The sequence below is a fragment of the Lampetra fluviatilis genome, chromosome 48, assembly GCF_964198595.1.
Source record: "Lampetra fluviatilis chromosome 48, kcLamFluv1.1, whole genome shotgun sequence".
NCBI classification, from domain to species: domain Eukaryota; kingdom Metazoa; phylum Chordata; class Hyperoartia; order Petromyzontiformes; family Petromyzontidae; genus Lampetra; species Lampetra fluviatilis.
Window position 1 is genome coordinate 1,848,158 of NC_136322.1, and position 18,249 is coordinate 1,866,406.

The following is an 18,249-nucleotide window of genomic DNA, read 5'->3' on the forward strand; positions in this document are numbered from 1 at the left end:
TAATCATGAACAGGTGGGGTCTTCCACGTAGACCCCCGCCCCGTCATAAATAATCATGAGCGGGTAACGTCACTCGACATGGAGCTCCCCTCCTCATCAATAATCATGAGCTGATGACTTCACTCATGTGGACCCCACCCCCTAATTAATAATCACGAGCGGTAATACAAAAAAAAGCAAAGAAAAATGTAAAATAAATAAAAACTGCCAGTACGCTCACCGAGGTAAAGAACCAGGCTTCAGTCTATATTATAGACTGCCAGTACACTCACTAAGATTAAGAAACAGGCTACAGTCTACATTGTATTTTTTGTTTTATATTATTTTTATTAACTTTATTTTTATTTTTCTATCTACGTGACTTTACCGAAAGCACCAAAGAATATTCATTCCTGCAGTCATGAAAGTTTTAAGTCAAAATGAAATCATGAGCGCGTCATTATTTTCTATTGAATATTTAAGATGAACTGCAATCCACCGGTCTTTGGACGGGCTATATGCCAGTGTAATAATGATGGTTGTGGTTAAAATCCTTTTCCTGCACACAACCAACTAAAAAATAAACTCAGCACGATTGATGTTTCGTGCGCCTGCAGATGATCAGGGCACGTCTTCGTGATTGTTTTCTGTTGGCATGTCTATGGGGTGTGTTTGTGACTCCCCGAGGCGCCTCACGTGTCTAACGCTGGCAATAAAAGCCAGAGAGAGAGGAGATCGACGCAGGATAAGGGTTAAGAGGCGGCGGCGGTCGTGACAGCTCTTGATGTTGGCCAGGTGAGAGACGGGCGAGGCAGCACGCGGGGTAAGACACCATCACTGCGGATGGGAGGCACCACAGGGTGACCCCTCTAGTGAGAGCGCAAGGAACCTCTCTGGCTCTCGCGCAACGTGTAAACAACGCACGCGAACGCACAGCACATCAACACTTGTGCATCAACACGTACACATAACCATGGACATGCGCGTTCACGTGTAAACCACAAACGTGAACGCACTGCATATCAAGACCTCCATATGCGTGTTCCATATGCACGTGAACGCATACGCGCGAAAATACACACATACACACACAAGCGTATGCACGTAAACACATTAACACACACACGTGCACACGAACACATCAACACGACCACATATCACACCAACGCACACACAGACGTGTATGCTAACATGCACAATAGAGGGTGACGCGTGAACACTGTGGTGAACTTGTGGTTCATACGTTTAGTTTTGCCCACTTGGCAACCAGCTTCTTCAAAGGTTCTGTCTTCGAGCTCAATCACGCTTTTTTATCTTCCAATACGAGTGTCTGAGAAGTAGCTTCTAATGACGCTGTGATTAACCTCAGTGTGTGTCTGTTCCACACTCACCTCGTTATCTCAAACACTCTCAGCCCTCACCTATTCACCTCATCACACGTCCTTACCCTCACCTCATCACACTCCCTCACGTCGTCTCAATTCCGCAAGTCGTCTTTAACCTCATCAACATCTCTCTGAACCTCATCGCCTCCCATCACCTGCCATCACACCCGCTCATCACGCACCTCATCTCGCCATCGCCCCCCTCACTCTCTCCAACAAACCTCGTCGCTTACCTCATCGTCTCTATCTAGCTCCCGTCATCTCCCTCATTTCTTCACTCTCCTCATCCCCCCTCCACCTCATCAACTCATCGCTCACCTCTTCACCTCTCCCTAGCCCCCATCATCTCCCTCATCTCGTCTCCCACCCTCATCCCCCTCCCCTCATCGCCCCCTCCACCTCATAAACTCGTCACTCACCTCGTCATTCACCTCATCGTCTCTCTGTAGCCCCGTCATCTTTCTCATCTCGCCGCCTCGTCACTCCCCTCACTCCGTCCACCTCGTCTCTCCCTCGTCCCCGTCATCTCCCTCCTCTCCTCCCCTCGTCAGCCGCCACCCCCCCCTCACTCCCTCAACCTCGTCCACACCCCAACCTCATCGCTTCACCTCGTTACCGAGGATGGCGCCGCAACTGAGAGGAACGACGCTGCGCTGGAGCGACACGAAGCTGCGCGCGGGGTTCGTGCGCGCACGCGGCCTCCAGCAGCTCGTGCGGGGCCTCACGCAGCGGGGCCACGGGGACCACCCGCTCCTCTGGGGTGATGAGGTGAGATCGACAAGGTGATAAGTGAGGCGACGAAGTGATGAGTGAGGGGACGAGTGATGAGTGAGGCGACAAGGTGAGAGAGACAACGCGAGAACGACGAGGTGAAGAGTGAGGGAACGAGGTGATGAGTGAGGCGACGAGGTGATGAGTGAGGCGACGAGGTGATGAGGCGACAAGGTGATGAGTGAGGGAACGAGGTGATGAGTGAGGCGACCAGGTGTTGTATATATTCGGTCTTGAAAAATTAATAAAAACAAAAAAATAAAATGAAAATAAAAAGGTGTAATTATCCAAAATTATGCTAATTTGTGTAATTTTGCAAATAAATGTATGCTAATTAGAATTGTGTAATTGTTTAAAGTTATGCAAGTGTGATGTAAGTATGCTGATTAAGCTTGGCTTCGTTGTTTAGGGTTGCATTATCAATCGGGATAATACAGTGAAGAAGGTGTCATTGTATCAAGTTATGTAAGTGTGATGTAAGTATGCTGATTACGCTTGGCTTCGTTGTCTAGGGTTGTATTATGAATCGTGATAATACAATGAAGAAAGTGTCACTGTATGAAGTTATGCAAGTGTATGTAATTGTGCTCATTAGGCTCGGCTACGTTGTCTAGGGTTGTCTTATCAATCATGATAATACAATGATTCTCGCTTTAACTTTTACTGGTTATGTTTTAGTGTTTATGTCAAGTCTCATAATTCAGATCTCACTGCAGGATACAGGTATTCTAATTAAGATTATTAATACGCATTCACTTAGGAAGGCACTGCTCAGACTCTTCTGTGTTGAGCAACTTTAATCTCGAAACAAAAATATAACACTCTAATATGTGAACTCTTATACTAGGAATGTCAACACAGTACTCCTGGAGATGTCCTCCTCATTGATACGTACATTTAACCCTCAATTATTACGTTTGTTAAACTGGGTAACAGAACAATCGGTTAATTCCTCAGAGTAAAGCGATCATTCACGGCGATGAGAAAAAGTCCTTTAAAATTAATGTGACAATATTCATACAAACAGCAATAAAGAAACATGTCCCGAAAGCAAAGGTAGACCACGATGAATTCATTGGTAAGATTATGCAATTAACGAAATGTCTTGGAACCATGGTGTACGGCAGTGTGCCTGCTTGTCTAGTAAATGCTTATCAATTGGCTAAGGCTTCAATACATTCGTGGGCAAGATTCCTGTGATCAAAAGAAAGATTTTTAACACAATAGACTCCCTGCGAGTGTGTAGATTCGTAACATAGATGTTTCTAAATGGTTAGTTTCGTCAATGAATTCATTGGTACAGTTAGGCTATTAACAACAAGAATGACTAAAATACTTCTAAACGACCGTAGCTACGTAACTCGATGGGCAGCAATGCTTTTCATGATCAGTTAACGCACCACCTTAGGATGGCCACGCTTTTTCAAACACAAAGATAACTTTGGAGTAATCGTATTAGTCCTGTTATGTGCGTGTGTGTGTGTGTGGGCATGTTATACACATGGCGACCTCGCTCTCTCCTGGCGGCAGCTACAGGCCTGTCTGCTGCTGGATGAGTCAGCACGACGCTTGTCTTTGAAGGTGCCCGATTGCGCTCGCAGCTCGTCCTCAGGTCGCCGGGGCCTGCACTCTTGCTCGGCTGTGCTGGTTGCGTGCTCTCTCTCCTGCTCCGTGCACGGTTGGTCCTTGTAGACTTGACCTTTGCAGGAGTATGCTCGGCTTCCGAGTCCACACGCTCGTGAGTAGTCGTTAGCCGCTGCTGCTGGTCCTGTGCGATGCTCGCTTGGTTGATGCTTGGCGCTTTTCCACCCTTTCTCCAGGTTGATTGCTTGTCGTTGCTCATCACTCTCTCTTTCTCTCTTGCTGCAGCTGCTAGTGGCAGCTGGCACTCAATGTAGAATTAAACTTTTAGCGATACTTCGTTTGTCAGCGCCGAACTCGTACTCGGTGACACATCGCTACTCTTCAAGCCTTGCCATCCTTGGTCGATTACAGGGCCCACCCCCGGAGTTTGCCGCAGCAAGACTCAATTTCCGTATCTCTTGTATAGCTATTCAGTACTAAAATACAGTGAGGGGAAAAAAGTATTTGATCCCCTGCTGATTTTGTACGTTTGCCCACTGATTAAGAAATGATCAGTCTATAATTTTAATGGTAGGTTTATTTGAACAGCGAGAGACAGAATAACAACAAAAAAATCCAGAAAAACGCATGTCAAAAATGTTATGAATTGATTTGCATTTTTACGAGGGAAATAAGTATTTGTCCCCTCTGCAAAACATGAATTAGTACTCCATGGAAAAACCCTTGTTGGCAATCACAGAGGTCAGACGTTTCTTGTAGTTGGCCACCAGGTTTATACACATCTCAGGAGGGATTTTGTCCCACTCCTCTTTGCCGATCTTTTCCAAGTCATTAAGGTTTCGAGGCTGACGTTTGGCAACTCGAACCTTCAGCTCCCTCCACAGATTTTCTATGGGATTAAGGTCTGGAGACTGGCTAGGCCACTCCAGGATCTTAATGTGCTTCTTCTTGAGCCACTCCTTTGTTGCATTGGCCGTGTGTTTTTGGTCATTGTCATGCTGGAATACCCACCCACGACCCATTTTCAATGCCCTGGCTGAAGGAAGGAGGTTCTCACCCAAGATTTGACGGTACATGGCCCCGTCCATCGTCCCTTTGATGCGGTGAAGTTGTCCTGTCCCCTTAGCAGAAAAACACCCCCAAAGCATAATGTTTCCACCTCAATGTTTGACGGTGGGGATGGTGTTCTTGGGGTCATAGGCAGCATTCCTCCTCCTCCAAACACGGCGAGTTGAGTTGACGCCAAAGAGCTCCATTTTGGTCTCATCTGACTACAACACTTTCACCCAGTTGTCCTCTGAATCATTCAGATGTTCATTGGCAAACTTCAGACGGGCATGTATATGTGCTTTGTTGAGCAGGTGGACCTTGTGGGCGCTGCAGGATTTTAGTCCTTCACGGCGTAGTGTGTTACCAACTGTTTTCTTGGTGACTATGGTCCCAGCTGCCTTGAGATCATTGACAAGATCCTCCCGTGTAGTTCTGGCCTGATTCCTCACCGTTCTCATGATCATTGCAACTCCACGAGGTGAGATCCTGCATAGAGCCCCAGGCCGAGGGAGATTGACAGTTCTTTTGTGTTTCTTCCATTTGCGAATAATCGCACAGACTGTTGTCACCTTCTCACCAAGCTGCTTGGCGATGGTCTTGTAGCCCATTCCAGCCTTGTGTAGGTCTACAATCTTGTCCCTGACATCCTTGGAGAGCTCTTTGGTCTTGGCCATGGCGGAGAGTTTGGAATCTGATTGATTGATTCCTTCTGTGAACAGGTGTTTTTATACAGGTAACGAGCTGAGATTAGGAGCACACTCTTAAAGAGAACACCTGGGAGCCAAAAATCTTTCTGATTGAGAGGGGGTCAAATACTTATTTTCCTCATTAAAATGCAAATCAATTCATAACATTTTTGACATGCGTTTTTCTGGATTTTTGTTGTTGTTATTCTGTCTCTCATTTTTCAAATAAACCTACCATTGAAATTATAGACTGATCATTTCTTTGTCAGTGGGCAAACGTACAAAATCAGCAGGGGATCAAATACTTTTTTCTCTCACTATATGTATCGCTTTTTGCGGTTTTGACGCTTTAAGTGACTCAAGGGCATGTTTTGAGCAGTGTTTACAGTAGGCGTGGTTTGGAATTTCTTCATGGTGTTTGATATCTTAAGGGGAGGCGCCCTCCCTGCATGTGTGATGTATTGCTACCACGTGTTTCTGGAAGACAAAGGCGGTTTGGAGGTTCTGATTCTATGGAATACATATATATCATGGTCGTGTGTGATTTACATGTTTCGCATTTTATTTCTTCTGGATGACCCTCGGTATAATATTTCATAATTATTATTTGGTTTATGTTTAACCAAGATTTGTGATCTACCATAGTTGTTACCACAGATATTCCTAGGGTTTTATTAACCTTGTTCCCCGTCTGTATCCAGGGATCCGTGCCTTTTATTCTCGAGTTGTATTTTGATATCCTGAGGTTTGGAGATCTGGCTAAGTAAATTCACGTAGATAGAAATATACAATAACAAACAATATTTCTGGTGAATAAGAGTAAAATAAGGTAAGTAATAATAAAAGTCACTAATGTAGACTGCAGTCTGGTACTTAATCTGAGTGAGTGTGTTGGCAGTCTTTGATGTCGACTTATTCTTGTCGCTAAGTTTCGAACTTTACCGTTAACTAAAAACAACTTTTTAAAAAACGTGTCTGTTCGGTTCTTGCCGCCCGGGAAGAATTGTGGCGCATGTTGCTTGTACGTGCTATGTGGCAGCCTTTGAAGCCGTGTAGAGATTTCCCCAGAATTTCATTAGCAACCCCCCCACCTCTCCCCTTTTGCACCAGGGTTTTTTTGTATTACCTGTTATGTCTACTTCCTAGCCTGGTGTGGCTTGTGGGAGGCAGCTGCTGTTTTAGGGGAAGGTGTTTGTGTCGCCAACCTTTTTGCCCCAAGCGACACCCCGATCGATTATTATAAAAATATACATATTGTCAGACTTATTCTTAATATCAATGTTGGAAAAGGACCTATATATGCAATAGAGGTCATGAGTGATGTAACGAGGTGAGAGAGACAAGGCGAGAACGACGAGGTGAAAAGTGAGGGAACGAGGTGATGAGTGAGGGGACGAGGTGATGATGAGGCGACGAGGTGATGAGTGAGGGGACGAGGTGAGAGAGACGAGGTGATAAGTGAGGGGACGAGGTGAGAGAGACCAGGTGATGAGTGAGTGGACGAGGTGAGAGAGACAAGCTGACGACAAAGCGAGTGAGCGCGGTGATGATGTGACTAAGAAAAAAAGTGAGAGGACGCGGTGATGATATTATTTAGGGGATGAGGTAAATGAGACGAGGTGATAAGACAAGGTGAGAGGATGAGGTCAGTGTGAAGTGACGATGTGTGTATCTAACGTGATGAGGTGCGTTCCCTTTTGCCTCTATGCCCAGTCAGAAGCAGCAATTACAATTACACACCTGTACCTCGAGCCCATTGCAGTGTGACTGTGTGAGTGACAGTCGGTCGATGGTGGTTGCTCACTCACAACAACTTTCTCCTGCACTCGGTGGAGCCTGTACGGGGCATCTTTGGCGGTAGTTAGATGCCCGCTCACGGACACCAGTGACGATTGTCTGAAGCGGTACCTGGGATTCCACTAGGTCGACTCGGTCTCAAATGAGTACCTAGTGCGATGTGTAAACATTGGCACGGGGGAGACAAAGGCGGCCGGCGTGATGCTGGCCAAACACCCCCTCATGTGCCGTGCCGGCCTTCGTAGGTGCTCGCTAACAGCACTTGCCCCTACAGACTGTTCGGGGGGATTTGCCTTTGGTGAAGGTGATGATGATGTTGCTGGTCGTCTGAATGTTGAACTTCCGTCACACCGGAGGGAAGGTGCGGGGGGGAAGGCCAATTCAACATGAAATAATAATCAACAAAACACAATCACGCAACAAAAACTTGTCGTTTAACTTCTAGCGCCATAGTGTTACTGACGAATGCGTTTGTTGATATTTTCACTCTGAAAGGGGCATCGGCTTGGCCGTGATGAAATGGCAGTGCCGCTATTACATACTTCCACTTCTCCGTGTCCCTTTCTTCTCTCCGTCTCCCCCTCCTCTCTCCATCTCCCCCTCCTCTGCGTCTGCCCCCGTGTGAGCACGCAGGTCGAGTACATGCTCGTCTCCTTCGATCACACGGCGCGCAGGGCCCGTGTCTTGTTCAACGCAGAGGAGCTGATCAACGACTTGAGAGCCATGGACGAGGAGGCCAACCCGGGGTGAGACCTCCTCACCCTCCCCTTCCTCCTGCCACATGCTCACAGGAGAGCGGCCGTGCCCCAACGGCCCAGAACCGTTTTCAAACCCAACACTTTGCGTAAATTGTGAGAATTCCCACTACCCCCCCACCTTGCTCCCCCCATCGGGGAGGAGCAGGAGGAATGCACGCAGGCTGTAGACAAGCAGGGATAATGACACGCAGAGGTGGTGAGGGCGATTGGGGATGGCGAGCCGATCCCAGAGGAATAGATTTTCCGATTCTATTTTCGTAAAGTTTCGGAATCGATTAGATTTTTGGTACAAAATATCCAGCCCCAGCCGTGCATTTACTAATATAATGAGCCAATAATGTCTGTGTGTAACGCGCGTGACGTCACATAATCATAAACAGGTGGTGTCCTCCACATGGACCCCCCCCCTCATTAATAATCATGAACGGGTAACTTCACTCCGCATTAATAAGGTGCAGCGGAAAAGAACATTTGTTTACGCAAATTGGCTTTAATTTTAACCTTTCTTCATGGTAAATAAACCTAATAAATAAATCAACGCCTCAACTAATATAACGAACCAAAAAAGTTTGTGTCTGTGTCCCGCGCGTGACATTACTCCACATGCGCCCCTCCCCTCATTATTATTCACGTGTGCCTGGATTTTCAGACGACCGCAGTAGAAGGTCGAGCGGCTATGACATTTTTTAAATGCAAATTCGCTTTCGATTTTACGTATCTTCATACAAAGTGAAGGAAATAAATCATTATACGCCGCATCACTGTGCATTTGGTGTCTTTAGCTTCCTAATTATGCTATAATAAACATTTCTCTGCTACTTTGCAGACATTATATTGAATTCGAATTGTTTTCAACCCAGCGAGCGAAAGCGGAAGGTAAGTGTCAGAGCAGTAAATATCAAATAATTGATAGGTCCGTTAATTACAGTGCTACTATGATGTTACGTCAGGTGTTTTATGAAATAGTTGCGTGCAACAAACACTGCGATTAATACAGTGCTGCTGTCAAATGCTGTCAGGTGTTTTATGACTTCGTTTTGTGCAACATTCACTGCCATTATTGCAGTGCTACAGTGAAATGCAGTGAAGTGTTTAATGACATTCTTTTTAAAATATTCATATTTTTTGGGTCCCATAGATAGGTTCAAAGAAACGTAGTTTTTGTTATTGTTTGTGATTTTCTTTGAACCTATCTACGTGACTCTACCGAAAGACCCAAATAATATGAATTACTGCAGTCATGAATGCTTTAAGTCAAGATTTTTCAATATTCTTTGCAATTACATTTAGAAGAGATACAATTATACTCTGATACATTTATTCATAACTCTAATGCTTCTCTTTGGTCTTCGTTATTTGCTAAGTTACTTCAGACAGTATCACCACTCTACTTTCTTCACTCTTCCCTATTAAGCGCCCTTTGGAGAAGATTCATTTGTTAGTTAACAGCTTCAGGTGATTTTAAAACAGTGCTAAAGTGAAGTTACAGTTTTTTTTTCAAATTAGACAGCCACATAAATTGCTCACCTTTGACTATTGTGTAAGATACCGAAGAGTTCCTGGTCAAAAAATTACCAATTTTAATGCTTCTTTTGACTCTGCCAGCTAAATGTGGCCCCTCTGTAGATCACACTGCCCCTCTACAGTGTCTAAAAAGCGCGAGGCAACCATATTCGCAGTTTTACAGCTGCTGGAGCACGTTAAGTGTCATAAGATCTAAATACGTGAGCCCAGGATTGCCAAACATCATGGAGGACGAAGATACTGCAGCTAAGAAACGCCGTTTGCAAAGAGAAAGACAGCAGAGATGGAGAGCTCGCCAGAGCCAAGACACTTTGATGCTGGAGCTCAAGTCAACGCAACAGTATGTTGGAGCGCAAACGGTGATCAGAGGCACATTCAACCCACAAATCAGTGCTGGAAAGCTTACAAAACCGTGTATTGTCGATTCGTACCTGCAGGTTGAACCTAATAATTTGAATTACATACGTCAACATCAGCCGAAATTACGAGTTGAGCTTTATCAAAAACTTGCCGATCACTTAGAGAATGCCTATCAAATGGCTGCAGGACGAGCCGGAATTCCTGTTATTCTGCCATCGCCTTTCGAAGGTTCACCGCGGAACATGAAAGAGCAAAGCACGGACGCCATTACAATTTTCACAAAGCAATAGCTCCCGATCTCTTCATAACATTCACTGGAAATCCAAGGTGGCGAGAAATCACCAACAATTTGCAGCAAGGTGAACAAGCATCTGATCGACTTGACTTAGTGGCACGTGTTTTCAAGTTGAAACTGAAATCGTTGATGCAGGATCTCACTGTCCATGGCGGTCTGGGAATCTCAACGGCTTTCGTCTACACCATCGAGTTCCAGAATCGTGGTCTGCCTCACGCACACATCCTGGGAACATTGCAAGTTGATGATAGATTCACAAGCTATGAGCACATTCATCAGGTTGTGCCTGCTGAAATTCCCGTTGCGGCTAAAAATCCGCGGTTACACGAAATTGTCACAAGATGCATGATGCATGGCCCATGCGCAGCTGCAAATTCTCGCGCAGCCTGCATGCAAAATGGAAGGTACTAAAAGGCGTTCCCGAAGGAATTTGCTACCATGACAGTGCACAATGTTAACGGATATCCTTTGTATCATCGGCGACAAGGAATTTCAGCTGAAGTTCGTGGATCGTCAATGGATAACAGATATGTGGTGCCGTACAATCCATATCTGTTGCTGATGTACAATGCTCACATCAATGTTGAGGTCTGCACGTCACTACGAGCTGTTAAATATATTTATAAATATATTTACAAAGGATTCTATTGCGCCAATATGACGATCACTACCAGCGAGATTTCTCTACTTACACACGACGAGCTGTGAAATTTCATCAACGCAAGATACGTCAGTGCACCAGAGCTATGTGGCGTTTGCTCGAGTCGCCAATGCATGATAGCTCGCATGCCGTGATGAGATTGCCCATGCATTTGCCACCTCAGCAATGACTTATGTTCCAAGAGGGTTGAGAAGATGAGGCGTTGGAAGCCGCACGAACAGGTCGCACGAAGATCGAAGCTAGGTTTCAGCAATGCTTCAAAGATCCACACGCACAATAATTTATCTACAACGACATTCCCTACAATTGTGTATGTCAACAACAACTGGAAGCAGCGACAAAGAGGAGGCACTAAGATCGTTGCGAGATTATACAGTGTTCGAATAATAGATGAGGAGCGCTTCTATCTGAGGATGCTGTTGCATCACGTCAAAGGCGCTACCAGTTTTGAATTTCTCTGAACCGTCGATGGTGTCGTTTACAACGCATTCAAGGAAGCTGCCTTTCATCGGCATTTGCTGGATTCAGACGAAGAATGGGCTCGATGCATGCAGGAGTCCACGAAATGCCCAATCATATGCGACAGACGTTTGCTCACGAGTTGTGGAACAACCATTAACTTGACATGTTGCTGGATTATCTACGGTGTTATGATGAGAATGTTGCAACATGCCTCTGCACGACATCAACGCTATTCTCAAGCAACATAGATTGTCTTGTGCATCAATTGGTATTCCCGAACCGATAAGCCATATCCAATCGAAGCTCAGCTATACGATGCAGTGCATGAAGAACGAGAAGTGGAAACGGGAATTTCCTCCCTTAATGGCCAACAGTTTGAAGCTTTAACAGCAATAATGAGAGCTGTCGATGATGAGCATGCTCAGAACAGACTTTCCTACTTAGATTATCCTGCCGGATCTGGTAAGACTTTCCTGTACTCCACGCTGCTCTCATTTGTTTGTGAAAAAGGTCACATCGCTCTTCCTTTTACCACCACTGGAATCGCAGCTACTTTACTGCAAGGCAGACGAACTGTGCACAGCGGATTCAAGCTTCCAGTTCCCCTCCTTGATACCTCTTCTTTGTCGATGAGACTTAATTTGCCACAAGGCGAAACGATGAGCTTCATTCATAATAATTGATGGAAATTACGATGCTGACAAAGCATGGCATTCGATGCATCGATCAGCTGCTGCGTGACATCGCGCAGATTCAATGCCCATTTGGTGCAAAAGTCATCGTTATCGGTGGCGACTTCAGACAGACTTTGCCGGTTGTACCAAAAGGCACACATGTTGATGTCGTCGAGTGCTGTATCAAATCCAGCGTATTATGGCAGCATTTTTGCAAGTTGACTTTCACGGCAAACGTTCGGAGTGATGGTCAAAATGAGCATAGCAATTGGCTGCTGAAAGTTAGATAGGGAAGTTTGACGGAGTTATCTCGATTGCGGTTAGGTTCCATTGAAATTCCACCTCAAATGATCACGGTTGATGATCTGGTCACCGCAATGTACGGTCAAAGCTTGCAACACATGCCTGCCGAAGAACTTGTGAAAAAAGCGATTATGGCACCTACCAACAAGCATACTCTCGATATGAACAGAAACATCATCACACAGCTGTCCGGAGATATCCAAAATCATTACAGCTCGGACTTGATCGTGTCAGAAGATTCTGTGGACGCATTTATTTACCTTCCAGAATTTCTTCACGCTTAAACACCTTCAGGAATGTCTTCACACACATTGGCACTGAAGACAGGCGTTATCATCATGCTGCTGCAAAATCTTAACCCGAAGAATGGCCTTTGCAATGGAACGCGTTTGATGGTCAAATCATTACAAAATAACTTAATCACCGCAAATATTGTATTGGAATGCAACCGAGGCGAAATCGTCTTCATCCCGAGAATCGACCTAACTCAAAGTGATGTCACTTTTCCTTTCGTACTGAAACGACGACAAATTCCAATAATTCCTGCATATGCAATGACGATCATCAAGTTGCAGGATCAGACTTTTGAAAATGTGGGTATTTATCTCAATTAACCCGTATTTTCCATGGCCAGCTGTACGTGGCTCTGTCTAGATCTACATATCCTCAGCGGATCAAAGTGTTCATCAAGGATAGCCAACTGAGCCAACTGCAAGGAAACCTTTTGAACAGTGATAAGAGATTCACACAAAATATTGTATACCGAGAAATCTTTAAACGTCCTTAATTTAATTTAATAAGTTAAGAATTTTTTCTTTATGTGCTACATTTCCTAATAAAATTTACAATGACACATTAATTTACATTTTTTATATGACAGCTTCCATCCTATGACGGGCTAACAATTGAGTTCCATAAAATGGAATCGAAATTACACTGCTATATATATTTTTTCAAACTATGGATTCAAATACAATTACCCTCACCTCTAAGACAATTATGGCTCTCGCCTGATGATGCTGGGTGTAGTTACCTGCAAAACGTCGTACTCGAATTGTAAATGTTGTGGGTTTACTCTCCAACACACAATTGTGCTGAACTACTGAGTAATTGGCAAGTTTTGTTTACGTGACAACCCTTAATAGTTGGGTTTGTTGGGTGGTGGCAGGTTTTACGACGCATTTATATTTACGCGATCTAACCCAAAAAACTCTGTTCAACGGTTATTTCCTACACGGAGTATCCTGTTTAGCCATACCCAGCTAGTTTTTCAACGAAGTTCCGTTGTGCATCACCATGGAGCGAGCACAAGTGATCCGCGGTATGGAGGAACGGGCGACGTCACAACACTAAAACGTGACAATATTAACCAAACCAATAGGCACAGTGCACCAAAGACAAGGACGAGAGGAGATGCGCGCTAAGTTGTAAGCGAATGCGGTCGAGCGAATGCAACCATCACGGGAACGCAAGGTTAATGAGTGGGTTATGTGGTTCTCGCCTGCCGTCTCCTTCAAAGTGGACGCTAAAGGTCTCGTGACGTCATTTGCAGGTGTAGGCCCGTTGTGCACCAGCATCCAAGGGGGCGCTACGGTTGCGAGATGTTAACTACCTCGCTTGGTATGCAGGAGGTCGTGGGTTAGATCCCTAACTTGACTCCTGTTGTATATTTGGAGTTAGCATGTTATCCCCGTGGTGGCGTGGGTTTTTCTCCAGCTGCTCCTGTTTTTCCCTCCACATTTACTAACATGGTTATAGTGTATTTGGCTGCTCTATATGTCCACGTGATAAGCCACTTCGTTGAGCTATCATTTGTGGTTAGGTAAAATAAAACAAAAATAGTTTAACAGTTTGAATTTTGCCTATTTTGAAGAAAAAAATACCCGCAAAATTACATGCATTGGAATATACATATCAATCATCTCCACCCTACTATGACAATAAGGCAGGACTCCACTTAAAAAGAGTCATTTTGGCTCGGTGAGACTCCCTTGCGTGTACAAACAAGCAGGATGAAGCAACGCAATAATAATAATGGTAATATCTCTCCCATGCGGCAGGTACCCATCGCGGTGGCACCTGGAGTATGGCAGCTACATGCTGGAGGGGATCCCAGCGCAGCCGTACGGAAGCTCCATGGCCGAGCTGGCCAGCGTGGAGCCGAGCATGAGGCTGCGGCGGAGGGACATGCTGGCTCGGCTGCGCTCGAACGAGACGATATGCTCTCTCACCACCTTCCCCAGGTGAGTGGGAGCGTCGTCGGCGTCGCTATCCTCTTAGTGGAAGAAGTAGGCACCTGCGTGCAAGCTGAGCCCCTTTGTATGTATGTGTAGTGTCGTAGGTCTCTTCTCCCTTGTTGAGGCTTGTGTGTGTGCGGGTGGCGTGCGGCGCACACACTCAGCCGGAGACGAGGTAGTCCAGGAGGCACTGTCCTTCCTTTAATACGTTCACGCCATCAACTCCGGCCCTCTTTCTTTCTCACGACCACGCTGCTGTACGACCCGGTCGCTGTGAAGATGTCGGTTCAAACAGGGAGAAGCAGCCTGCATGCGTGTATAGCTGGTTCGCTCGCATTCACGCGCGGGCGACCTCGCTCACCCGCTGGCTTGCCTGTGCATGGCTCCTGTTGATGCAGACTCGGCTGCCCAGGTTTTTCTGAGCCCGAGTGTGTGCCCCAGCACCGAGACGGACAATCCGCGTCCCTGTTCTTGCCGGACGAGGCTATCACCTGCCACCCGCGCTTCAGGTGAGAGTGTGTGGCGAGTGATTGAGTGTGTGGAGTGAGGACATGAGTGAGTGCGTGAGATCTGGACAGTGTGGGGAGGGATAGTGTAGTAGCGGTCAGCGCGCTGCGCTACTGAACCCGGTGGCCCGAGTTAGAATCACACTCATCGTCAACAAGAGTGAAGATTATCTGAACCGGTCCTGGGCCTCCCCTAGGTCGACTCAGCCTCAAACGAGTACTTGGGAGTAAACTAAATACATTTTTATTGTTTACTCTTTAGTTATTTCGGTGAAGTCTCGAAAAAATAATAGATCACGACGTTTCGATCGCCACACAACTGAAGACGGTTGCTTGTTTGGCGATCGAAACATCGTGATCTATTTTACCGAATAAACTAAAGAGTATGAATTACTGCGGTCACGAAAGCTTCAAATTAGGATATTTATTTTATTTTACCAGGTAAGGCTCACAGAGCTATGTAGCTCTTTTCCAGAAGCGACAAAGTGGCTCATTGTGTGGAAATGTATAGCAGTCAAATACTCTAAACACATGTTTCTAAATGTGGAGGGAAAAACCGGAGGACCCGGAGAAAAATCCACGCAATCACGGGGACAACATGCAATTCCAGATATACCGGCGGCAGCGTCGGGATCGAACTCACGACTTCTTGTATACCAGGCAAGGTAGTTAACATCTCGCCACCGTGGTTCCCTGGGATTAACGTCAGGGGGCAGGGAATGCTGATGCTGCGGGGAACCATTACGGAGGGCCGTTGCATTCATTTGAAATTAACAGGGACTTTGTCGGATTTTGATTTGTCGTCTTTTGCACGCAGCGCGCTTACGAGGAACATCCGTGAGAGGCGAGGAGAGAAGGTCGTGGTGAACGTACGGAGTGGGTATCATTCAAACCAGCTGCCCCCCTCCCCCTTCTTTTCCCTTTCACCTGCAACGTACAACAACAGGAGTATGTGCTGCGCTTCAAACCTCGCTTCCCCCCCCCCCCCCCCCCCTTATCTACCTACCCCCCCCCTAGTCTTCAGGGACAGAAACACTCCGTCCCCATTCATCGACCAAATCCCGCACGGTGACGAGGAGGCGGCCATCGCGGTTAAGGCTGACCACATTTACATGGACGCGACGGGATTCGGCTTGGGAAACTGCTGCCTGCAGGTAGAGTTAAGAAAAAAACGATTCAACTATTGTCAGGCATTTCACATCGGTGTACAAAGTTGAAACTAAACAATTGTTTTCTTAGTATGAGAAAAAAATCATGATAAGAAGGCGCACTAAGCTACGTAGCTTTTTTTCAGAAGCGATCAGGCTATCACAAATGATAGCTCGACGAAGTGGGCTTATTATCATTGTCGTGTGGAAATTTACAGCAGCAGCCAAATACTCTGAATGTGCGATGATGATTCTAAATGTGGAGGGGAAAAACCGGAGGACCCAGAGAAAAAATCCACGCATCCACAGGGAGAACATGCAAACTCCAAATATACAGGCATCAAGGTCAGGATCGGACCCACGATTTCCTGTACACCAGGAAAAGTAGTTAACATCTCCTAGCCACTGTGGCGCCCCAGTTAGACAAGCCTACCCCCACGGGGCCCACTCATGTCCACCGCGGGTTTTGTGAAATCCCACAAACTGGCTTACGACACGAAAACGATTGAGAAACATTTGTTGCATGCACAGATTTCGTTTACTCTCGCGCACACAGAGAGACAGGCGAGAGAGAAAATTATCAATACGGCTTTGGAAGCTTTCTCTTTTGCGTCACAGGTTACACTGCAGGCCAGAAACATAGAAGAAGCACGACATATCTACGACCAGCTGGCTCCTCTGTGTCCCATCATGGTGAGTGAGTTTCAGTGAGTACAGCTGGCTGCTCTGTCCCATCATTGTGAGTGCCAGTGACTACAGCTGGCTCCCTCCATCATTGGCGAGTACCATTTGACTGTGTGCACTCGCCCCTCCTGCAGATGGCCCTTGGCGCCGCCGCCCCCTTCTACCGGGGGCTCGTGTCGGACGTTGACTGCCGTTGGAGCATCGCCTCCGCGGCAAACGACGACCGCACGCGACAGGAAAGAGGGCTCGAGGTGACGTTTAATCATCTTTTTTTTACCCCGCCAAATGCGATTCCCCCCCCATTCTGATCGCTCTGTCTGTGTTCACGATGGAGATTCCGACACCCCCCATGAAAGCGGATATCACAGAACTACCGCTGAGATCCCTCGTTCAAAGTGCCATCTGATCCAGCGCTCTTTCACTTGTGCGTCGCACGGCAGTCACACCGATATTTTCATTTTATTTCATAGCCAAATTAAGTGCAGAACCAGTTCAACATTTTCTTTATAGTACTTTTCATTCAGGCAATGTGCAGACCCGACACATCACCTTGTGACGCACGTGTACACACACCGTCAGCATAAGCCAAGGGTTGAATTAAGGGGGAAGGGATGACGAGGGGAGAGAGGGATACATCCTGTGAACGCATTACAGGTGTTGTATGAGGGGGGACCATCTGGCTTCAAATTCCTGCAGAACCAAATGTAATGTTGTGGGGGTTTTTTGTGCAAGTCATTGGTGACCTGGCTAAAACCATTACCTCACTGCACTAGAAAGCACAGATTTAGTCACAGGCAGCTGAGACCTGGCTTCAAACCCAGAACCTCAGTGGTGCTGGCTCACTTCCAAGAATGTTTTATTTATTTTCATAATCGCTCATTGACTGAGCAAACCTTGGGGATTGGCAGTCGACTATAAAATATTTTAGGCAGCGATGGCGAGGTGCGGTCGCACCAACGGTGTTTGGTCGTGGTAACCTCTTGACCGTTGCAATGATTTTTCAGGCTGCACGACATCTATGAAGCCGTGTATTGCAATCAGGATTTAAGTTCTGTCACTGAATATCTTCCGGTTGTTGACAGGTGACTGGAGTAGGTGACTCGTAATGAGTAGAAGTAGGAGCCAAGCCGTAGTGGTGAGAGATATACAGGATATTTATTTTATTTCTGGGTGCAATTGTGAACAATAGCAATATAAGACACTAGTGGTAAGAACCCGGCGTTGCCCAGGGGAAAATATATCTATATATATAAAATCTCAAATCTGTCTGTCTGTTTGTCTGTCTGTGTGTGTGTCTGTCTGTCTGTGTGTCGCCGGACCATACACAGTTTCATTGGACGAAATGTGAGGGATTTGCGAGACACGATTGGTCCGTTTGGTTTTCC

General features: G+C 46.2%; 1 protein-coding gene across 1 annotated transcript in view; it reads left to right on the forward strand.

Moving 5' to 3' along the window:
• The first annotated feature begins 1,758 nt into the window (after positions 1–1,758).
• LOC144948273 (glutamate--cysteine ligase catalytic subunit-like) overlaps positions 1,759–18,249 on the forward strand; it is a 39,339-nt gene continuing 22,848 nt past the window's right edge. The window contains exons 1-8 of the mRNA XM_078877704.1: positions 1,759–2,132; positions 7,886–7,998; positions 14,350–14,532; positions 14,925–15,035; positions 15,850–15,908; positions 16,050–16,186; positions 16,799–16,873; positions 16,999–17,115. Coding sequence (XP_078733830.1) covers positions 1,986–2,132; positions 7,886–7,998; positions 14,350–14,532; positions 14,925–15,035; positions 15,850–15,908; positions 16,050–16,186; positions 16,799–16,873; positions 16,999–17,115 — 942 coding nt within the window. The 5' untranslated portion in view covers positions 1,759–1,985. The remainder of the gene's footprint in view (positions 2,133–7,885; positions 7,999–14,349; positions 14,533–14,924; positions 15,036–15,849; positions 15,909–16,049; positions 16,187–16,798; positions 16,874–16,998; positions 17,116–18,249) is intronic.